Source organism: Ranitomeya variabilis, chromosome 2 (genome assembly GCF_051348905.1).
Source record: "Ranitomeya variabilis isolate aRanVar5 chromosome 2, aRanVar5.hap1, whole genome shotgun sequence".
NCBI classification, from domain to species: domain Eukaryota; kingdom Metazoa; phylum Chordata; class Amphibia; order Anura; family Dendrobatidae; genus Ranitomeya; species Ranitomeya variabilis.
This window is the reverse complement of record NC_135233.1, coordinates 834,109,725-834,134,717: the sequence shown is the minus strand read 5'-3', so window position 1 is coordinate 834,134,717 and position 24,993 is coordinate 834,109,725. Positions and strand designations below refer to the sequence as shown.

Sequence of the window (24,993 nt, the reverse complement as noted above, 5' to 3'; positions counted from 1 at the left end):
CGTAGGCCTTATGGGGTGCAAGGACTCTATCCATAGCCCTCTGGAAGGTCGCCGGAGCTCCCTGTAGACCAAACGGCATCTGGACATACTGGAAGCATCCATCAGGTTTTGAAAAGGCTGTCTTCTCCTTGGCTTCCTGTGCCATGGGGATCTGCCAATACCCCTTTGTCAAATCCAAGGTGGATATATATCTGGCGTGCCCAAGCCTTTCGATGAGCTCATCAACGCGGGGCATGGGATAAGCGTCAAACTTGAGACCTCATTCAACTTCCGATAGTCGTTGCAAAACCTCCACTCTCCATCAGGTTTTGGGACCAGGACAATTGGGCTCGACCAACCGCTCTTGGATTCCTCAATGACTCCAAGCTTCAACATACGCTCCACTTCCTTGGAGATAACTTCTCGACGAGCCTCAGGAATACGATAGGGTTTCACGTTCACCCGCACTTGTGGCTCTGTTAGGACCTCGTGCTCTATGACCTTCGTGTGTCCTGGCAACTCTGAAAACAGGTCCCTGTTTTTCTGGAGTAACTCCCAGCACTGCTGTTTCTGGGTCTTCGATAGCGTCTCCGCTATAGTAACTGCTCCAACCTCACCTTCTGGGTTGCTTAACAACGATGGAGTTACTGTCGGCTCTCTATCTTGCCACGGCTTGATGAGGTTGACATGGTATACTTGGAATGGTTTCCGTCTTCCTGGTTGGTGAATTTTATAATTTACTTCACCAAGTTTCTCGACAACCTCATATGGCCCTTGCCATTTGGCCAAGAACTTGCTTTCCACCGTCGGAACTAACACAAGAACTCGGTCTCCCGGATTGAACTGCCTCACTCTTGCAGACCGGTTGTAGACTCTGGCCTGAGCTTCTTGTGCCTGGAGGAGGTGTTCTTTCACGATAGGCATCACCTTTGCAATCCTCTGCTGCATCAGGGCCAAATGCTCAATGACGCTTCTGTGGGGCGTGACTTCGGTTTCCCTGGCTATATCCAGGAGTCCTCGCGGATGTCGGCCATATAGAAGCTCAAACGGTGAGAGCCCTGTATAGGCCTGTGGAACTTCTCGAATGGAAAACATCAGATAGGGTAAGAGACAATCCCAGTCTCTACCGTCTTTCTCTATAGCTTTTCTCAGCATGCTCTTCAGTGTCTTGTTAAATCTCTCAACAAGGCCATCTGACTGGGGATGGTACACCGAGGTCCTCAACTGGGAGATTTTCAGGGCTTTGCATAACTCCCTCATCACCTTGCTCATGAAAGGTGTCCCCTGGTCAGTCAGGATCTCCTTCGGCAGACCTGTCCGGGAAAAGACATGAACCAACTCGTGGGCTATTCTCTTTGAGGAAGAATTTCTCAATGGAATTGCCTCAGGATAGCGTGTGGCATAGTCCAGGATGACTAATATATACTGATGGCCCCGAGCTGATTTAACTAAGGGACCAACCAAGTCCATGGCAATTCTCTCGAACGGCACCTCAATAATGGGCAGTGGCACAAGGGGGTTCCGGAAATGAGGAGTGGGAGCAGTTAGCTGACATGTAGGGCAGGACCTGCAATAGTTCACTATTTCCCGGTGACACCCAGGCCAATAGAACCTCTGCACAACCCGTTCCTGCGTTTTTTCCACCCCTAGGTGTCCACCCAAGATGTGTGAATGGGCCATGTCCAACACCTTCCGTCTATATGGACCCGGCACTACCAACTGCTCTACCAACTCCTCCCTTATTTTCGTGACCCGGTACAACAACTCCCCACTCATCAGAAAATGGGGAAATCTTGTGTCTGCCCCCGGCTCTTGTACCACCCCGTCAATAACTGTGACATTATTAAAGGCTTCCCTCAGAGTGGGGTCCCTATGTTGGGCAGTGCCAAAATTTTGACCGGTTACCTCTAACTCCATAATGTCAGATGCAGGGGACACTTCCTCCTCATCCCCAACCAGAACACAAAAAGGAAACCTGTCTGTCTCTGGGTGTGGCGACACCCTTCCAGGGTTCATTGGTTCCCTACTCTTGCTAGGGAGCTCAGAACCTTTTCCCCACAAATCCCAAAACAAACAGAAATCTCGGCCAATAATTATAGGGTGCAACAAGTCCTGCACGATGCCGACTATGTGGGACTCAGTGCCACATGCCGTTTCAATGTTCACCCTGGCCAAAGGGTAGTCCTTTGCATCACCATGTATGCACCGCACTCCGACCTTCTTTCCCAGGAGCAGGTGGAGAGGAAAAGTGGCCCTCACCAGGGTCACTAGGCTCCCCGAGTCTAACAGTGCCGTGACTGCTCGACCGTTCACCTTTATGGGACACGCTTGAGCTCCCTCGTTGGGTGGAGAGTTCACACTGCAGGCTGGATACGCATAGTATGAACAACGGCGTCCCATGCTGCAGTCCATCTGCTCAGTGGTCTGGGAACAACGGGCAGCTATATGTCCTGGCCCGTGGCACCTCCAACAAATAATATCACCCGTAGGGACCTTGGGCACCACCTCCCCCGCCCTTTGTGACCTTGGACGCGCCACCCCTTTTTGGGACTCAGCAGCTTTCTGGGACCCCCAGTACGGCATGGGCTGCCTCCCAAAGGAGCCTTCCATCCCTTGGTACCTCTCGACCAGTCCGATCAGTTCGTCGGCATTCTGGGGATCACCCTGGGCAACCCAAGTCTGTATGGACCTCGGGAGGGAATGCACAAGCCGATCCATCATCACCCGTTCTACCATCTGTGCAGGCGTAGAGGACTCTGGCTGCAGCCATTTCTGGACCAGGTGTAACAGGTCAAACATTTGGGAGCAAGGCGGTTTGTCCCGGTGATAGGCCCAGCAGTGAACTCGCTGTGCCCTAACAGTCAGTGTCACCCCCAAACGTGCGAGAACCTCGGCTTTCAATTTGTCATACTCCTTGGCATCCTGCAAGGTCAAATCATAGTATGCCTTCTGAGGTTCCCCCATCAGGTAAGGTGCCAACACCTCTGCCCACTGCTCTGGCAGAAGTTTTTCCCTCTCAGCGACCCTCTCAAACACCGTCAGGAAGGCCTCAACATCATCTCCGGGAGTCATTTTCTGTAATGCGCGTCTTACCGTCTTCCGGACGTGGGTGTCATCAGCCAAACCTGGGGTTGGGGCGCTCGTCTTGCCCTGGATGGTGGTTGCCAGAAGCTGCATCTGCTGCCGTTGCTCCTGCTGGCTCTGCCGTTGCTCCTGCTGGCTCTGTTGTATCTGCTGCATCAACAGCCTGTTGGTCTCCTGCTGCTGTGACTGCAACAGCCTGTTGGTCTCTTGCTGTACCTGCTGCTGTTGCTCCTGCTGTGACTGCAACTGGACCAAGTGTTTCAGCAGGTCCTCCATTTTCCCCGGCAATGCTTGCTGGCTTACAGCCGACTTGACCCAGGACATTCAAAAATAGACTTACGTCTCCACTGGGAACGCTGCCCGCACGTCTACCACCAATTGTAGGGGTTTCACTCACTCAGGTGCGACGGCTGACACTTAGGAGGCAGGTTCCAACAAAAGTTCAGAGGTTTATTGCTTCATAAACCAGTTAGCATAAACAGAAAAACAAATAGCCTTTAACTTAGGCAAAAGGAAAAACAACTGTCCATTCCTTCAGGCTCAGACCTGGAGCCCTAACACCCACTGGAGGCTAGCACCTCCACACATATCCACTGTGTTAAGCATTAGCCTGTCTTATATAGAGCTAACCACACCCAGTAACCCATCACATGATTAGCCATGTGGTCTGACATCACCACAGGTCCTGAAATACATATACATGGTTATGTGCAACAAAGAAATACTCCGGGCTACATTAGAGCAAGAAGCCACCTATGCGACACATATTTCCCGTCGACTACACACCCTTTAGCCATGCTACACTATGTATTTTCAGGAATTTCAATGGAGGATTGAGGTCAGGCCTACATGAGATGATAATACCGTATATACTCGAGTGTAAGCAGAGACCCCTAATTTTGCCACAAAAAAACTGGGAAAACTTAATGACTGGAGAATAAGCCTAGGGTGCGAAGGAAATGCAGCAGCTACTGGTAAATTTCAAAAATAAAAATAGGTACCAATAAAAGTAAAATTAATTGAGACATCAGTAGGTTGTGTTTTTGAATATCCATATTGAATCAGGAGCCCCATAAGATGCTCCATACAAAATACGCCCCATATAATGCTCCATACAAAATACGCCCCATATAATGCTCCATAAAGTTTATGATGGGCCCCATAAGATGTTCCATACAAAAATATGCCCCATATAATGCTGCACAAAGGTTGATTATGGCCCCATAAGATGCTCAATAGAAACATTTGCCCCATATAATGCTGCATAAAGGTTGATTATGGCCCCATAAGATGCTCCATAGAAACATTTGCCCCATATAATGATGCACAAAGGTTGATTATGGCCCCATAAGATGCTCCATAGAAACATTTTCCCCATATAATGCTGCACAAAGGTTGATTATGGCCCCATAAGATGCTCCATAGAAACATTTGCCCCATATAATGCTGCTCAAAGGTTGATTATGGCCCCATAAGATGCTCCATAGAAACATTTGCCCCATATGCTGCTGAGATTTTTTAAAAAAAATGACATACTCACCTCTTGTCCTGAGCAGGCGGGGACACCGGCACTTGCGATATTCACCTGTTCCCGTTCCATTGCGCCCTCTGACCTGAACGTCACAACCAGAGGACGCGGAAGACTGAGTGGCGCGCCGCGGTGGAACGGGGACAGGTGAATATCGCGATGCTCACCCTCCCCCGTCATACTCACCCTCCCGGCGCAGTCCCTGGCAGCTTCTGATGCCATGGTCTCTCCGGCGCCGACAGCTTGTTGTCGTGTCGGACGCTGTTCAGACCAGGTCGTCCGACAGACAGCGGTAATTCCGCTTTTGACCACTATTTGCTCATTGGTGTCTGCTAGATTTTATCTAGCTGTTCCGGGGTTAATTTACCTAATCCTCGGATTGGAAGCTGGGCCATTCCCATTGCCTTTAAATAGTTCTCCTGATCATTGGGCGACGCCGTCTTGTGCGTTGTTATCTCGGTCTGGAGTGGAGAGCTGGTTGTTGGAGATTCGTTGCTGGTGGTGTATTTTCCTCTGTCTTATTTACTCCTTCCTATATTTGTATTTATTTTGCCCTGCACATTTATAGTGTATTCCTGAGTGACTGCGGCGTGGTGTATATTTTCCTTTATCCTTGTCTGTGCTTACTGTGGGTATTGGAATATTACCTCTTCACTGGGTGGAGGGCAGAGGTATCAGCCTAGGGTTAAAACAGGAGACAGGGTGAGGTTCGAGGCCTGGACATGCACACCATCAGTTTAAACTCCAGGTAGAGGGTCAGTCAGGATTTCCCTAGTCTGAGGGAAACTGCAGGGGCCCGGGTTATTAGCTCTCGCTCACCTAGTCTCCCCGTGACATTATAATCAGCCCAACAAAAAAAAAAAAAGGGGGTTTCTTTTTTTTGTGTTTTGTCATGGATCCCATGACTTCCATAACCCGCCAGTTGAGGGCGCTGTCCCTACAGGTCACTGAGTTGAGGGGGGCAGTGCAGCAACAGGGACTAGCAGTATCTAATGTGCAGGCTGGAGTGACAGGAAGAGTTGCTGAGCCTAAATTTCCTTTGCCTGAAAGATTTACTGGGGAACGCAGTAAATTTGTTTCTTTTCGTGAAGCTTGCAAACTATATTTCCGCATGCGCCCGATCTCCTCGGGTAATGAGGCTCAGCGTGTGGACCTGGTGTTGTCATTGTTAAGCAGGGATCCCCAAGCATGGGCGTTTTCTTTGCCATCTGATTCTGTTGACTCTGTGGAGAGTTTTTTTTCCTCTCTTGGGAAAATCTACGATGAACCTGACAGAATGGCTCTAGCAGAATCTAAGATACGCACTATTCGCCAGGGGGAGCGAGTGGCAGAGGATTACTGTTCTGAATTTCGTCGCTGGGCGATCGATACACAATGGAATGATCCAGCATTGCGGAGTCAGTTTATACGTGGGATTTCTGGAAGGGTTAAAAAAGCCCTTCTGATGTACGAGACTCCTGCTTCTCTAGATTCCGCCATGAGTCTGGTTGTCCGCATAGATCGCCTTTTGCGTCAAGGGGAGCATGAGACACCGCCTATGGGAGAGGGATAAGGTTCACGTGAGGTTGCTGCAGGTGAGCCCACGGAGCCTATGCAAATTGCAGGGGTGTCACATGTCAAGCGTCAAGCCCCTGAGCTCAGGAAGCAGGGAGCCTGTTTTTACTGTGGTAAAACTGGTCATTTTATTAACATCTGTCCTCTGCTGTCTAAGAAAATCGCAACGGCGGAAAACTTCTAAGCTCAGAGGGTGTGGAGGAGACCAATCTGAGCTTATGTATATCCTCCATGGTGGTTTCTCAATGCATGCTCCCTGCTAAGGTTTTTATTGCTGGCAGTGAGCTGCCAATTACTGTTTTTGTGGATAGTGGTTCAGCCACAAATCTCATTGATGAGGAGTTTGCGCGCACAGCAGGTTTTAGGATTGAAAAACTGTCTCATCCTATCCGCGTGGTCACTATCAATTCTGCTCCTCTCTCTCAGGGGGAGATTACTGAATTTGTGGTTGAGGTGAAACTCCACATAGGAGTTCTACATTCCGAGCGGGTTACCTTACATAGGTGCTCAGGAATCTTCCTGCTCAGGTGGTTTTGGGTTTTCCTTGGTTGTCTATGCACAACCCGGTTATTGACTGGAAAAACTCAGGACATAATTCGGTGGAGCGAGTTCTGCCAGGAGAATTGCCTGGCCACATGTGTGGCTGCGGTGACTTCAAGCGTTCCGGAGTCACTTCTGGATTTTGTGGATGTGTTCTCTGAGAAGGGTTGTTCAGAGTTGCCGCCACATCGTCCTTATGACTGTTCTATCAGGTTTAAACCAGGGGCCAAATTGCCTAAAGCAAGGATGTTTAACATCTCCGGTCCGGAGAGACAAGCGTTAAAAGATTACATTGCTGAAAGCTTGAGCAAAGGGCACATCAGGCCGTCATCCTCGCCAGTGGCAGCAGGGTTCTTCGTGAAGAAGAAAGATGGCGGATTACGCCCGTGTTTGGATTTCAGGGAGTTGAACCAGATTACGGTTCGTGATCCATACCCTATGCCTCTGATACCAGATTTGTTCAACCAGGTGGCAGGTGCTAAGTGGTTTACCAAGCTTGACCTCAGGGGGGCGTACAACCTCATAAGAGTCCGTCAATGTGATGAGTGGAAGACGGCTTTTAATACCCCTGAGGGTCATTTTGAAAATTTGGTGATGCCATTTGGGTTGACTAACGCACCTGCAGTGTTCCAACATTTCATCAGTGATGTGTTCTCGCATGTTTTGGGGAAATTCGTTATCGTGTACCTAGATGACATTCTCATATATTCTTGCGACCATGATGCTCATTTAGATCATGTCAGGCAGGTGTTACAGCTTCTCAGAGAGAATAATCTGTATGCCAGACTTGAGAAATGTGTATTTTCTGTTCAAGAGTTGCCTTTCTTGGGTTATATTGTGTCTGCTTTTGGGTTTAAAATGGACGCCGCTAAGGTGCAGGCGGTGCTGCATTGGGAACGTCTTGATAACCTGAAAGCACTTCAGCGGTTCCTTGGGTTTTCTAACTACTATAGGAAATTTATCAAGGATTTTTCCATCATTGCTAAACCGCTAACTGACATGACTAAAAAGGGTACCAATTTCTCCATTTGGCCTGAGGCTGCTGTGCGCGCATTTGAATTTCTTAAGAACCGTTTTGTTTCAGCCCCCATTCTTGTGCAGCCAGACGTATCTAAACCCTTTGTTGTGGAAGTCGATGTGTCTGAGGTTGGTGTGGGGGCGGTACTATCTCAAGGCTCATCTTTGAGTGGTTTACGTCCGTGCGCCTATTTCTCCAAGAAACTGTCGTCCGCCGAACGTAACTACGATATCGGCAACAGGGAGTTGTTGGCAATTAAGTTGGCTTTTGAGGAATGGCGACACTTCTTGGAGGGGTCGGTACATCAGGTAACTGTTATTACCGATCATAAGAATCTGCTGTATTTGGAGTCAGCCAAGCGTCTGTCCCCCAGGCAGGCTCGCTGGGCATTGTTTTTCACGCGGTTCAATTTTGTGGTCACTTACAGACCGGGGTCTAAAAACACTAAGGCGGATGCTCTGTCCAGGTGTTTTCCGGGGGGAGAACCTCGGGAGGATCCAGTACCCATCCTCCAAAAGGGTGTTGTGGTTTCGGCTCTCACTACCGAGGTTGAGGCTGAGATTGCCGAGGCTCAGGAGGAGGTACCATCTGAGCTTCCCGTCAACAAATCTTTTGTACCGCTTCATCTCCGCCTAAAGGTTTTGGCGGAGCATCATGATGCTGTCCTGGCTGGCCACCCAGGGGTTAGAGGTACCTTGGAGTTGGTGTCACGTCGGTTTTGGTGGCCCAAGATCCGACAGGACGTGGTCTCATACGTGTCAGCTTGTACCACGTGCGCTAGGGCTAAGACGCGCTAGGGCTAAGACGCCTCGCTCCCGTCCTGTTGGCGCACTACTTCCTCTTGGGGTACCTAGTAAGCCTTGGACGGAAATCTCCATGGATTTCATCACTGATTTGCCCTCATCAGCTGGGAACATGGTCATCTTGGTGATTGTTGATCGGTTTTCTAAAATGTCGCACTTTGTGTCTTTGCCTTCGTTGCCTAACGCTAAGACTCTGGCTCAGGTATTTGTGCAGGAGGTGGTCAGACTTCATGGGGTTCCGTCTGACATCGTGTCTGATAGGTGGTCTCAGTTTGTGGCAAAATTTTGGAGAGCATTTTGCTCACGGCTGGGGATCAAGTTGTCTCATTCTTCGGCGTTTCATCCTCAGTCAAATGGTCAGACTGAGCGTATGAACCAAAATTTGGAACAGTACTTACGCTGCTTTGTGTCTGATAACCAGGAGGAGTGGTCTACCTTTCTTCCTTTGGCTGAGTTTGCTATCAATAATCACCACCAGGAGTCATCTGGGGAGTCTCCGTTTTTTTGTGTTTACGGGCTACATCCTCAATTTTGTACCTTGAGTCAGAGGGGCTCTTCCGGCGTTCCGGAGGAGGACCAGTTAGGAACACAATTGTCATCAGTCTGGAGGAGAGTTAAACAGCGCCTGTTGAGTGTTGGTGCTAGGTACAAACGTGTGGCTGACAGTAGGCGTGTGCCAGGTCCGGACCTGAGTGTGGATGACTGGGTGTGGTTATCCACAAAAAACATGAGACTCAAAATACCGTCCCTTAAATTGGGTCCACGGTTTATTGGTCCATTTAGGGTCACCGCCGTCATTAACCCAGTAGCGTACCGATTGGAGCTCCCTACGGTGTATAAGATACACAACGTGTTCCACAGGTCTCTTCTAAAGAAGGTGGTGGGTTCTGTGGACGCGGCGCCTATGCCACCTCCAGTCTTGGTGGATGGTAATTTGGAGTTTGAAGTCTCCAAGGTGGTTGACTCTCGTGTAGTGCATCGCACTTTACTGTACATGGTACACTGGCGTGGTTATGTGCCTGAGGAGAGGTCCTGGGTACCAGCCTCGGACATTCATGCGGATCGGCTGGTCAGGTTTTTTCATCGTCGCCATCCAGACAAGCCGGGTCCTATAAGCCGTGAGGGCCCTGGGGTCCCTCGTAGAAGGCGGGGTACTGTCATGTCGGACGCTGTTCAGACCAGGTCGTCCGACAGACAGCGGTAATTCTGCTTTTGACCACTATTTGCTCATTGGCGTCTGCTAGATTTTATCTAGCTGTTCCGGGGTTAATTTACCTAATCCTCGGATTGGAAGTTGGGCCATTACCTTTAAATAGTTCTCCTGATCATTGGGTGTCGCCGATTATAGCTTCTGTCTTGTGCGTTGTTATCTCGGTCTGGAGTGGAGAGCTGGTTGTTGGAGATTCGTTGCTGGTGGTGTATTTTCCTCTGTCTTATTTACTCCTTCCTATATTTGTATTTATTTTGCCCTGCACATTTATAGTGTATTCCTGAGTGACTGCGGCGTGGTGTATATTTTCCTTTATCCTTGTCTGTGCTTACTGTGGGTATTGGAATATTACCTCTTCACTGGGTGGAGGGCGGAGGTATCAGCCTAGGGTTAAAACAGGAGACAGGGTGAGGTTCGAGGCCTGGACATGCACACCATCTGTGTAAACTCCAGGTAGAGGGTCAGTCAGGATTTCCCTAGTCTGAGGGAAACTGCAGGGGCCTGGGTTATTAGCTCTCGCTCACCTAGTCTCCCCGTGACACTTGTTCCTGTGTTCAGCGGTCACTGGTACCGCTCATTAAAGTAATGAATATGCGATCCACCCTTATGGGAGTGGAGTCGCGTCCATATTCATTACTTTAACGAGCGTGACCGCTGAACACAGGAAGAGCTGCCGGAGACCATCGGAGAAGCAAGGACCACGCCAGGAGCAGATGAGTATGATGTGACAGAGAGATGGACCGGGGGGAGAGGGGAGACAGACTGGTGGGGGTGACTCGAGTATAAGCAGAGAGGGGCACTTTCAGCCTAAAAAAAAAATGGGCTGAAAATCTCGGCTTATACTCGAACATATACGGTATTGCAGATTTAAGCATATTTGCTCATCACACAAGCCAAAGCCATACATTAGGCATGTGGTTTGTATGCTGGGCTGTTTCCTGCTGCAAGGGCTATAATGTGTACTATAAGCGTAACTGCTCCTTCATCCAATGGAGGCATTTGCCATCGTGGCATGAGGGGGATTAAAGGGAATCTGTCACCAGGTTTTTGCCATGTAATCTGACAGCAGCATGAGGTAGTGACAGAGACCCTGATTCCAGCTATGTGTTATTTAGTTTACTGGGTGCAGCAGTTATGATAGTCACATTTTTCTCTGCTGTAGATCTAGCAGAGCTCAGTTGTTGAACTGTATATAGCCTGCACCACATCTTTCTGTGTACACTGTATAGAATGTGCTCTGGATGTGGTTGGACTAGGAGGCCAGTTGTCCTGTGATAATCTCTTGCTGACAAAACACTGAATTGAAAATTGAAATTGCAAAACACAGCCCAGTAAGTGACATATCCCGGTGATTGGAGCGCTCTGCTCCTACGTTATGGTGTTCTCAGATTACATAGTAAAAATCTGGTGACTGATTTCCTTTAATGCTTCTTCTAAGTCAGGGGTACACAAAGTTTTATGGTCCAATGGCCACGTTGCTGTACTGAACCAATGCCAAGGGCCGCAAAAATTTTTAAAGGGCTATTTGCATGACCACATCACCAGAACAACCATCCGTACATTAATATATCACAAGAACCAAGCTTGGCGTACTTGAAGATGATTGGAGTGTTTCTGCTGCAAAAATGTCAGTGTGAAAACATGCTAACTTAAACTGAGCTTTTGGAACAAAAACTCCAAATCTTCTTCATAATCACAGATCTCTAAATTTTGAGGATTTGAAAGACTCAAATAGATTTTAATATGGGAAAAGGGGATGCCGCCGTCTACCGGTTCCTATGGACTGCAATAAACCCCTGGCAGGCTGCATGTCACCCGCGAGTCGTATGTTGTCAAGGCTAGATAATGAAATACGTTCTAGTGCCAATGCTACTGGCATTGATTGGTAAAGGCACCTGTCAGCTCGCTATACCAAGTTATATATAGTTATACAAAGCTATGTATTCAATTAACCCGACTCGTTTTATTATTTAGATGGATCCTGGAACACAGAGTCCCCAAAGCTGATAAACTTAGGTGTTTTACCTGTTCGTAGTTTGTTAGTGATGGATGGAACTATTTGGGCTGCTTCTGGAGGACAGATATTCATCATTGGCAAAGAAAGTTACAACATAGAGGTAACTGTAGTGCTGTTTAAGTTAAAGTTTGCATTATGGTTACATGCTTGTCCTTTTTCTTTTCTGAAAAATTATGGTTCTGTGATTTAATACATCCACAAAACTAATTTAATAAGCCAAAATGAAAATTCTGTCCTTTTGCATCTTGTGTAAGATATGGCCTAGAAACTAGTATTGTAACAGTAAAATTCATTGACCTCACTGCAACAGATGGTAGTCTGCTAGGGTTGAAAAACACTATTAGAGAAAACTGTGGGCCCTATACACCTAAACAAATTGAATCAGTTCTGGATTCCAATTAAGGTAAAAACAATGGATGCTCAACCACCACAGCTCCACCACTATTCCCAGCAGTTGATGTGACATTGTGGTGTCACGAATCCACTGTGGCCAATCTGTGGCCACTGTTTGTATGCAGTCTTTACTAATTTGTGAGCAAAGACATCCACCATGAGGGAATATTGATCAGCTGCAGCCAAACAGCGGCCGCTAATTGGCTGCAGCAAACATGTACACAACATGTCACCCACCAGGCATAGCAGCGTCCACATCGCAGGAGCCGCTTCGCTGTGTGAGGCAAGTATTTTATTTTAATTGGGGTTCACAACTGAATAAACAGGAGTTGTACAGTAACTACCACAAAAATCTACAATCCCTAATGAGTAAATGCAATGTAAAACTTGTTGTTGTTTTTGTTTCCCTCTTTAAATCATGAATCAATTTGTGAAGGATATGGCTTCTTGAAGTATGCTAATAAGGTGAAATTGTGGTGTCTGTAAAATATAGATAATGCTGAGTATTAGTTGGACAAAGGTGACGTACTAATTCTTTTGAAGATCTTTTAGCAGATGTTTTACATGGCTGTATTCTTTTTCTGAATATGGTACAGCTGAGTTTTAATTCAGTGACTACAGTATTAGTAAGGGCTATTTTCAGTTACTTTTAGTTGAGTGGATGAAAATCTTCCTAAAAATATCAATTTGTTCTGGGGCAATAGACAAGGTTGCAGCCTAGCCGCAGTATCCGCACGCGGATTGCCACTAATTGCCTTGCTGTACCATTGTCTGCCACTTGAGCCATGACAAGTGCAGATACACAACAGCAATTAGAGGTCATCGGTCTTCTGTTACTATGGCTCCATTCAAAACATGTACAGTATCAACTCTTGTATTGGTCCTTAATTCTGTTTAGTAGGATACATCTGCAGAAGTTACATTTAAATGGAACCTGGTCCATGAATCCATGGGCAGTATGAATCACAGACTCGCTCCATCATTTTAAACATGTATTTTTAAAGGGGTTTTCTGGACTCCAAAAGAATAAACAATCTGGATATTGTTTTAGTGACTCCCTAACCCACCTGTTACTGTTATCTTCATTTTTAGCTTTCATTAATCTCCTTACAGACATTTTTCTGGTTTATTATTATTTACATCTTGAATTTCCTATTTGCTTTGTTTGTGCTTCAAGATTACAATACCTACGAAGCAGAGCTGTATCCACCCCAGGTCACTCGTGTCCATCCTCAAAGCACCATGCAGAGGCTCCTTTACAGTCTCAAGATGGATAAATCGCTGCACACAGTTTCTCCTTCCTAACATTTCCTCCACTTCACCTAGTATGTGCTGTACTGAGACTCTTGCACTCCATAATGTTACAGTTGCGGACACAGGCCCCATGTACTGAGTCTTATAATGGTTACGTTTATTATAATGTAATCTACAGTAGCACACTGGAAGCCCAGCACTATCCCTTCTGGACATACTTATAAGTTACTTTTTCTGTGGATCCAACTTTTGTGGCTACGGTTCTCCATCCCTGTGCACATTACTAGTCAGTCATTGACTGTGCTGGATTGACAGGCTATGTTCTGTTCAAAGCATAAAAAAAGCAAATCTCTGTACTTTGACCTAAATTAATGTAACATGAAGTAAGGAGCTGAAGATCATATGACCACATGTGAGAGCTCAGAAACAGAGCAGAATCTTAACAGCAAGTAAGCTTTACGTTTGTGTTTTCCATAGCCTTTACAACTGTGTGTCCGGAAAACTCTGCTGCCTTTCAGTGTATTACATGGTTGAGGGAGGTGCTTGCTCTCCTCCCTGCCCTCTTAGCTAGACTGACAGGTTTCTCCTATACACAAGTGGAGGCCTGTCACTCTGAGTAGTGACTTTACCTCTTGGACTCATCGCCTTTTCCCGTACCAAGCTTTTATCGGTTTTCCTTTGTTATACTACAGCATTTCAGAGTAAACATAGATGTTAGTAGTGAGTGAGCTGGTCTGTGCTTCATGCTGGATGTGGTTCCGACATCTTGAATCAACAGACAGGTTCCCTTTAAATACTATGTTGTATTTCCCACATATGTTTTGTCTGTCTTTCCAAGTGTTTTATCAAAATTGGCCATTTATATTGGTATACAGAATTTAAAGAGGCTCAGTCCAGAACATGGGCGCATGAGGACTGTAAAAAGACAACTTTCCGACATTTTCATTACGGCAATAAGATATTTTTGACTTTCATAAAACAAAACAGGAACTAGTCAGACAACAGTGTTTTTTTCCTTTATATTAGACTGAATTAATTTCTCCAACTTTGGTGGACTTATCACACTCAGGAGTTTGTTGGTCAGTTGATGTGATACCTAGCTTTTCTTTTTTTATTGCTCTACGGTCATGAAATATTAAATTGTCCTTCCTGTTGTGGCCAAATTTTCAGCACCAGTTTGAGGCTCACCAAGAAGAGGGCATGGTGATTTCACATATGGCAGTTGCAGGAGTTGGCATCTGGATTGCCTTTACGTCTGGCTCAACTTTACGTTTGTTCCATACTGAGACCTTTCAGCATCTTCAAGATATTAATATAGCAACTCCAGTACACAACATGTTGTCAGGTAGGTTGATTTATTGCATTCTACTCTACGATATACTAGACAATTTGTATTAAATCAAACAAATATTCTGTGGGTGTTCTTTATGGCAAAACTGGTGCCTGTTTCATCGTCTACTTTTGCGTAATAGGCATGCATTACGTTATTAGAGCAATATCAACATCTCGGACACAACTACAGTTCGAGTGATTGTGCAAAAAAAAATGGCAAACGGATGTTGATAATTTATTTTTCTCAGCCATAATTTTCTTGCCTGCTATCCCCAGACTTGCAAGATCTAGAAGTCATTCAGCAAAGCAATTCTGAGTTTAAATTCTCTAATAATGCGGACTGATTTCTCCAGCATGACAACCACGATCATAGCCCTTGATTGTTTGTTTTTTTGTGTGTATGTAGCGTGATATCTTCTTGTTGTTGCACATTATTGGAAACCCTTTATTAATGGCCTGTGGGTGCTACATGAATAAAAAAGAAAAATCTATGCTTGCCTCCCAGATGGCCTCACTCCTTCATTCCCGGCCTTGTGTTCCTATTAGCCTCCTGACATAAACAATGTCGTATTAAAATGGGAACATTGCATCTAATCAGTGGCCACTGATTGGCTGCAGCATTCTCATAAGATCTCGCTCACACTAACGTATAACGTGGACGAGTGCAATAAGAAAAAAAAGTCAGATTGTGCTGGGACCAATGTTATTTAATGAGGTAGTGCAGATATGCATATTTACTCAGCTTTATTCCGCATGAAAAATAAGCAACATGCTGCAATTTCACTCAAATCTGATGTGTGAGAAAAAAAATTGCATGCCGTCAACCATCAGTAAAGCATCCAATTTTTACAGATACAGTATAATTCTGTAACGTAGGAAACTGTCCTGTAACTGACTAATAGCTGTTGAGTGACAAAACGGATTGTATACGGAAAGTGAGAGAAAATCTTACCACTCTCCTGGATGAGAATGAGACAAATTATTTATACACAAGTGTGAACGAACCCTTAGATTATCTGTTTCGGCAGACCGATGGAGGACACAGCTGAGATTAGAGAAGGGGCGCCAATCCTAGAGGTACATATATATATATATATATATATATATATATATATATATATATATATATATATATATATATATATATATATATATATATATATATATATATATATATATATATATATTTCTATTTATGTAATATTTTGGGATATTTTCCAATATTGGACAACCCCTTTAAAGTGTTAAAATTACATATTAGGTTCACCTTCAGTTCTAGGGAACACTGAGAACACAGCACAGTATCTTTGTGCTACATATGTATGGATTAAGACTGTTGTGCGTCAGAAGGACGATTACTGAGCAACCCACTGCAAATAAATGCTCTTTTATTATTGCCATTTAAAGGGAAATGAGGACATATTTCCATAAATCTTCCGTTACAGTACAATGTTCCCCTCTCTTTTAGAAAACTGCCTTTCAACAACTAAACCGTGTGTATGTAGGCTTGACAAGTAATGTTTTTGTAGTCTAGGTAAAATGTGCTGTTTTCTTATCTCTTTTGAAAATATTTCAATAATTTTTTTCAATGGAATAAAACTTGTTGCTAAAGTCCGAACAGCAGGAACATTACAAGGTCTCAGTGGAAATTTGGAGGAAGTCGGAAATATCACTGTAATATGTTTTCCACCCATAGAACGACATGATAAGCAATGGTGCATGCTGATGAGTGGGTGAAGGGTTATCGCCAAATGCCACATTTGTCACAAAATGTTCTAATGACCTGTCTTTGAAGACAAAGAATAATATTTACAGGTTATAAACTAGGACAAAGAAAAATACATGCTACCCCAGTGCAATATATACATGTGTATACATATATGCAAAGTGTAAAAGCGGTTAGATATGATGTAAAAAATGTGTAAGGAATCCGATTCACAAATACATATGTTCCATCAGTAATGACGCCTTTGCATTGTAGGATGGATGTTTTTGGAATCTGTGAGCTTATTTTATGGGAATTTTCCAATATTTTTGTATTAAAAATCTTTTCTACACTTTAATTTTCCCATGTGTGTAATTGGGATGTCTGCTACAACATTTTTGGAGGTTAAAATAATGGAAATAGTCACTTCTGTGATCCCCTGCCATGCTCATCTGATACCATCCAGTTTTCTGACCCAGGGAGATGTGACGTGTCCCTGCCATTCACTGGCTGTAGTGGATCCCTGCAGCTGCCTGTGATTGACTCATGGGTTCCAGTGTCAGAACGTCATGACCTCTACGAGATGCATTTTCAGCATTTAGAAACCCAAAAACAAGGCCAGATTAGAATGACTGACGACTCTACGTAACTACAAAGAAACTAAAAAAATGAGTACAGACCAAAATAAAAAGCATAGTATTCACTGCATGGACTATTTTAGATAGCACTGCACATGTCTCCATGATGCCATATATTATAGATTATGTGCATGTGTCCAATGTAAGAATTAATCATGAGGGATAACTCTATTAGAACTGCTCTTGTAAGAGATGTTGCCCAGTATCATTTGCCTACTTCACACAATCGGGAGGAGTTTTTTCCCCTGTGGATAGCTTAGATCATCTTAATTGGATGGGACAATTGGATCCAAATTGATACCCAGAGCAGAAAGTTAGCTGTGCGCTTCATGGACCAGTATTATAGGGACCAGTGGAAGGCAAAGTTCAATATAAAAGTTCAAACTCTTTTCATATCACAAGAAAATAATTAAATGCACTTTACCGCATCCACAGTCATTCAAGTCGTGTCCATAAATCCTCCTAATATTCCATGATTAAAGAGAACATATCACTAAAATTACTTTATTTTATAAGCTAAGTTGTTTTAGACAGCACTTACTCTTACCAAAGGACCTCCACCTGGATGCAACCCTCATTTGGATAAATATATAGACTCCTTCAGACATTTGATAAAATCCACCATCATAGACACTAACAGGAGACAAGCATCCAACATCAGTGCCCAGGAGAGAAAGGCCATACAGTCTCTAAAAACCAACAAAGAAATCATTATTAAACCTGCTGACAAGGGAGGTGCAATAGTCATGATGAACACATCAGACTATATGAAGGAAGGAAACAGACAACTTATGGACACACGCTACTACAAAAAATTGGAGTCGGATCCTACACAGGACTATTACAAGGAACTAAACAAGTTAGTATCTTGTCTGGCCAACGAATCCATAAGAGCCGATGACCTGATACCAGAAAGTCCAAGAACAGGGACATTCTACATGCTTCCCAAAATCCACAAATCTGGAAATCCTGGAAGACCAATTATTTCATGTGTGGGCACCCTTACTGAGCAGGTATCTGGATGGGTACAGGGTATTCTTAAACCCCTGATAAAGGATACACCGAGCTTGATTCAGGACACAACTGACCTTTTGAATAAACTATCAGTAATAGGTCCTCTACCAGAAGGAACCATCCTGGCCACCATGGATGTGGAATCTTTTTGTACTCCAATATCACACACCAGGATTGATTAAATGCCTGCAAATTCTTCCTGGAAAACACAGGGACTGATGCTTATTCTGTGGTGAAACTTATAGAATTCATCCTCACCCGCAATTACTTTGAATTTCATAACAAAATATATCTACAGGAGACTGGCACAGCAATGGGAAGTAAAATGACCCCACAGTATGCAAATCTTTTCATGGCAAAGCTTGAAAGCGACTTTTTGTCCTCCTGTCCCATTAAGCCTCTGGCCTGCTTACCACTACATTGATGATATTTTAATCATCTGGACGGAATCTAAGCCATCAACTTAACACTCAACTACTCCTGCACTGAAATTAACTTTTTGGACACCATCATTAAGCTGCAGAACAATGAAATAGAAACATCACTGTATCAGAAGCAGACTGTCCAATATGCCTTAAATGGGACAGTTTCCATCCAAAACACATAAAAAACTCTATTGTCTACAGCCAAGCCATTAGATAAAATCGTATATATGTTCCAACCCCATGGATAGAGATGAAAACCTTGGTATCCTCAGAAAGACCTTTTTGAATCAGGGCTACCATCCAAGAACAATTCAAAACCAGATCACAAGAGCCACCAGAATATTAAGGAATCACCTGCTACATTACAAAGCTAAAGAAGAAAATAACCGGGTACCTCTAGTAGTCACCTACAATCCAAATCTGGAAATGCTAAGGGGTGCTGAACAGAAATTACAACCTTTACTACAAAAAGATGCCCGATTACAATGCATTTTTCCAGACCCCCCACTACTGTTTCAGGCAGCCCTCAAATCTAAGAAGCATCATTGTCAAAAGCTCCCTGTCCTAACCAACAGCTGCAGGTACCTTTCCTTGCCACCAGAAAAAATGTAAAACCTATTCATTTATAATGACCACGGACAAGATAAAGATCCCCAATTCACATCAGGACTACAGGATTCACATCAGGACTACAAGATACCAGGTACTTTCAGCTGCATCACTTCTAATGTGGTGTACTTAATTATTTGTACTAAATGTCTAACTGGGGGTCTGTATGTGGGGGAGACAGGGCAGAAACTGAGAACAGGAATAAACTCCCACCACCATACGATAAGAGAAAAAAGAATGGATCTACCTGTGGGAATACATTTTTGTCTCCCCGATCATAACATTATGGACATGAAATTGTATTAAAAGGTAACTTCAAATCTCAGAGACAGAAGAATCTGGGAATATAAACTGATGATGACCTTTGACACTCTTAGTGCAGGAATGAATGTGTCGCATGGATTTATGTCTTTTTACATCAACTAAGGAACTAAGAAATTTGCCCCTCAGGCCATGTGGGGTCATCACAACAGAACCAGACCCCAATCAAACAATCAGACAATAAAACATTCCTTATCTAAGAACTGGTCCAATATTTATGGACATAACTGTCAATCACTCACATAATGGTAATTCTGCTTCACATCACCTGTCTTATCTAAGGCATTTTTCTGTGCTGTGTTGTGCATAAATATGTGATTCTCAGAATTTCAATTAGTCTATGCCTGATGAAGAGACCTGAGTAGTTTCGAAAGCTTGCAATTTGTTACCATCTTTTCAGTTAGCCATTAAAAGGTATCAACCACTGAGGACTCTAAATATTTTTCAAAGGACCGCTGTCATTTATACAAAGGGAATGGCTTTAAAATGCAAATAGGAGGGTGTAACAGTGCACCAAGGCTTAGGTTGCTCCAAGGGTGCACAGAAGTGCCCTCATTTGCATATAAAAAGTAAAATATTAAGTTATTTGCCTGGGCTAAATTCCCTATATAAATGTGTATGCAGAATAATTGGCATTTTGGGGGTGAAAGACTTCTTTTATAGTTCATCGTTCTCAGCTTTAGAGTCTCCTATGGACACGTGCTGCTGTGAACAATGCTTTTCTATGTGCAAAGGATGATCATGTGAACGATTGTTCTGTACCCATGAAAGTGAGGCCATATCCTGTCTAAACAGATTATTAAGTGACTGCTGATCGGCTTCATATAGCACCTCAGAGGTCGTTTAACCCCTTTCTGTCATTAGACGTACTATTCCGTCCATGTGGGGTGGGCCCTACTTCCCAAGGACGGAATAGTACGTCTGACTATCGCAGCTGACATCCGGCACTATGTGCCAGGAGCGGTCACGGACCGCCCCCGGCACATTAACCCCCGGCACACCGCGATCAAAAATGATCGCGGTGTACCGGCGGTATAGGGAAGCATCGCGCAGGGAGGGGGCTCCCTGCGGGCTTCCCTGAGACCCCCGGAGCAACGCGATGTGATCGCGTTGCTCCGGGGGTCTCCTACCTCCCTCCTCGCCGCAGGTCCCGGATCCAAGATGGCCGCGGCATCCGGGTCCTGCAGGGAGGGAGGTGGCTTACAGAGTGCCTGCTCAGTGCAGGCGCTGGTAAGCTTGCTGCACTCTAAGTGAGATCGCCGATTTGACAGAGTGCTGTGCACACTGTCAAATCACCGATCTGTAATGTCCCCCCCTGGGACAAAGTAAAAAAGTTTAAAAAAAAATGTCCACATGTGTAAAAAAATAAAAATAAAAAAAAAATTCCTAAATAAATAAATAAAATAAAAAAATTATTCCCATAAATACATTTCTTTATCTAAATAAAAAAAAAATCAAACAATAAAAGTACACATATTTAGTATTGTCGCGTCCGTAACGACCCCACCTATAAAACTATATCACTAGTTAACCTCTTCAGTGAACACCGTAAAAAAAAAAAAAAAAAAAAAAAAAAGAGGCAAAAAACAACGCTTTATTCTCATACCGCCAAACAAAAAGTGGAATAACACGCGATCAAAAAGACGGATATAAATAACCATGGTACCGCTGAAAACGTCATCTTGTCCCGCAAAAAACGAGCCGCCATACACCATCATCAGCGAAAAAATAAAGTTATAGTCCTCAGAATAAAGCGATGCCAAAATAATTATTTTTTCTATAAATTAGCTTTTATCGTAGAAAAGCGCCAAAACATAAAAAAAATTATATAAATGAGGTATCGCTGTAATCGTACTGACCCGAAGAAAAAAACTGCTTTATCAATTTTACCAAACGCGGAACGGTATAAACGCCTCCCCCAAAAGAAATTCATGAATAGCTGGTTTTTGGTCATTCTGCCTCACAAAAATCGGAATAAAAAGCGATCAAAAAAATCTCCCGTGCCCGAACATGTTACCAATAAAAACGTCAACTCGTCCCACAAAAAACAAGACCTCGCATGACTCTGTGGACTCAAATATGTAAAAATTATAGCTCTCAAAATGTGGTAACGCAAAAAATATTTTTTGCAATAAAAAGCGTCTTTCAGTGTGTGACGGCTGCCAATCATAAAAATCCGCTAAATAACCCGCTATAAAAGTAAATCAAACCCCCCTTCATCACCCCCTTAGTTAGGGAAAAATTAAAAAAATTTAAAAAATGTATTTATTTCCATTTTCCCATTAGGGTTAGGGCTAGGGTTGGGGCTAAAGTTAGGGTTAGGGTTTGGATTACATTTACGGTTGGGAATAGGGTTGGGATCAGTGTTAGGGGTGTGTCTGGGTTAGAGATGTGGTTAGGGTTACCGTTGGGATTAGGGTTAGGGGTGTGTTTGGATTAGGGTTTCAGTTATAATTGGGTGGTTTCCACTGTTTAGGCACATCAGGGGCTCTCCAAACGTGACATGGCGTCCGATTTCAATTCCAGCCAATTCTGCGTTGAAAAAGTAAATCAGTGCTTCTTCCTTTCCAAGCTCTCCCGTGCGCCCAAACAGGGGTTTACCCCAACATATGGGGTATCAGCGTACTCGGAACACATTGGAGAACAACTTTTGGGGTCCAATTTCTCCTGTTACCCTTGAGAAAATACAAAACTAGGGGCTAAAAAATAATTTTTGTGGAAAAAAAATTTTTTTTTTATTTGCATGGCTCTGCGTTATAAACTGTAGTGAAACACTTGGGGGTTCAAAGCTCTCACAACACATCTAGATGAGTTCCTTAGGGGGTCTACTTTCCAAAATGGTGTCACTTGTGGGGGGTTTCTACTGTTTAGGTACATTAGGGGCTCTGCAAACGCAATGTGACACCTGCAGACCATTCCATCTAAGTCTGCATTCCAAATGGCGCTCCTTCCCTTCCGAGCCCTCCCATGCGCCCAAACGGTGGTTCCCCCCCACATATGGGGTATCAGCGTACTCAAAACAAATTGGACAACAACTTTTGGGGTCCAATTTCTCCTGATACCATTGGGAAAATACAAAACTGGGGGCTAAAAAATTTTTTGGGGAAATTTTTTATTTTTTTTATCTTCACGGCTCTGCGTTATAAACTGTAGTGAAACACTTGGGGATTCAAAGTTCTCACAACACAACTAGATAAGTTCCTTGGGGGGTCTAGTTTCCAATATTGGGTCACTTGTGGGGGGTTTCTACTGTTTAGGTACATTAGGGGCTCTGCAAATGCAATGTGACGCCTGCAGACCATTCCATCTAAGTCTGCATTCCAAATGGCGCTCCATCCCTTCCGAGCCCTCCCATGCGCCCAAACGGTGGTTCCCCCCCACATATGGGGTATCAGCGTACTCAGGACAAATTGGACAACAACTTTTGGGGTCCAATTTCTTCTCTTACCCTTTGGAAAATAAAAAATTGGGGGCGAAAAATCATTTTTGTGAAAAAATATGATTTTTTATTTTTACGGTTCTGCATTATAAACTTCTGTGAAGCACTTGGTGGGTCAAAGTGCTCACCACACATCTAGATAAGTTCCTTAGGGGGTCTACTTTCCAAAATGGTGTCACTTGTGGGGGGTTTCAATGTTTAGGCACATCAGGGGCTCTCCAAACGCAACATGGCGTCCCATGTCAATTCCTGTCAATTTTGCAGTGAAAAGTCAAACGGCGCTCCTTCCCTTCCGAGCTCTCCCATGCGCCCAAACAGTGGTTTACCCCCACATATGGGGTATCAGCGTACTCAGGACAAATTGTACAACAACTTTTGGGGTCCAATTTCTTCTCTTACCCTTGGGAAAATAAAAAATTGGGGGCGAAAAGATCATTTTTGTGAAAAAATATGATTTTTAATTTTTACGGTTCTGCATTATAAACTTCTGTGAAGCACTTGGTGGGTCAAAGTGCTCACAACACATCTAGATAAGTTCCTTAGGGGGTCTACTTTCCAAAATCGTGTCACTTGTGGGGGGTTTCAATGTTTAGGCACATCAGTGGCTCTCCAAACGCAACATGGCGTCCCATCTCAATTCCAGTCAATTTTGCATTGAAAAGTCAAATGGCGCTCCTTCGCTTTCGAGCTCTGTCATGCGCCCAAACAGTGGTTTACCCCTACATATGGGGTATCGGCGTACTCAGGACAAATTGTATAACATCTTTTGGGGTCCATTTTCTCCTGTTACCCTTGGTAAAATAAAACAAATTGGAGCTGAAGTAAATTTTGTGTGAAAAAAAGTTAAATGTTCATTAACTTTAACCACCAACTGCCGGACGCTATCAGCGCTACAAACCACATACACAAGCGCTGACCCCAGCAAGCAATTGGTGAGTGAACGGACGTTTAATTCCTCTGATTGCGCTAGTTCTCTCAAGTTCGAGGACAGCTTGTTCACATCAGGCTAGGTCGCCTGTATTACCACTCTATTCCTTTCTTCATTAGTACCAGTTTCATCTCACTACGGGTGCAGCCGCTAAAGTGCACACAAGCAGTGAGTAGTTCTAATCGATACTAACATCAGGTTTAGGTTGTATATTTGTGTTCCATAATACGCAACATACTATCTCTCCACAGAAACATTTCTAAAACCTGTGGAAGAATTAATATCAGTATCTACATAGGAATACCCCACAGCATAACATATAACAGCTTCACTTAATAAGTAAGTGTCCACATGTAATATCCCCTACCGTTTATTTGCACTATTATTTTTACATCCACATCATTGTCTTTATGATATCCCCTTCTTGTAATGTACTACCACTAGGTTCTACCCCTCTTTCAAAGGAACAAGTGGCTTGTATACTCAATAACTGATTCCTTATCAAGTAAGTCATAGTCCTTTTGCTCTCTTTCTGGGTAGCGCAGTGGTACAAACTATCTTTTTACTTCTTGGTTATTCTTTTTTAACAGGATTGGCACAGAACCTGTTGTAACCACTCGCAGCTCCCACAGCACCTTACTCTACCCTTTCAGGTGAATAGGCGCCAGTGTACAAATCTATATTTATCCCCTTTTTCTTGTATCTGTGGTAGTACACTTTGGCAGCCTCACCATGGCCATAGATGCCTTAAGAAAGGATAGGGAATTTAGACGTACATTTATCCAAAAACAATTTATACACCATAGAGACACAACTAATGAGCTAGACCAAGCCAGAAGTCTACTAAAAACATTAGAAAAACAACTAATTAATGAGATGCGAGATCTATGGGAAATTGCCTCACTAGAGAAGTATGCACAAAGAGGCATAGTCCCCAGAGGTTTGGTTATCTACAAAACACTAGCTGGGGATTTCGGTGACCCCGATATCCAGCAGGAATGGGACAACCTATTTTTGCACTTTTCCAATCAGGTTCTTCAATTTATTATTAACAAACGTAAGTCGAACCTCAGTAAAACTAGCGACTCAATAAGCACTCTATTTGAGCAATTGAATAATTTCAATCACCTGGATGGTATCCAGGATCTTACTGCCAACATCATGTGTAGACTGAAGGAGAGAGAAAAAGAAATAATTTCTAA

At 44.0% G+C, this 24,993-nt stretch overlaps 1 protein-coding gene across 5 annotated transcripts in view; it reads left to right on the top strand.

The window, feature by feature from the left end:
* The window catches only part of ARHGEF10 (Rho guanine nucleotide exchange factor 10), a 276,596-nt gene that overhangs the window by 202,649 nt on the left and 48,954 nt on the right, over positions 1-24,993 (top strand). For all 5 annotated transcript variants that reach the window (XM_077290065.1, XM_077290064.1, XM_077290063.1 and 2 more), the window contains 2 exons: positions 11,691-11,833; positions 14,551-14,725. In XM_077290065.1, the coding sequence (XP_077146180.1) occupies positions 11,691-11,833; positions 14,551-14,725 (318 nt within the window). The remainder of the gene's footprint in view (positions 1-11,690; positions 11,834-14,550; positions 14,726-24,993) is intronic.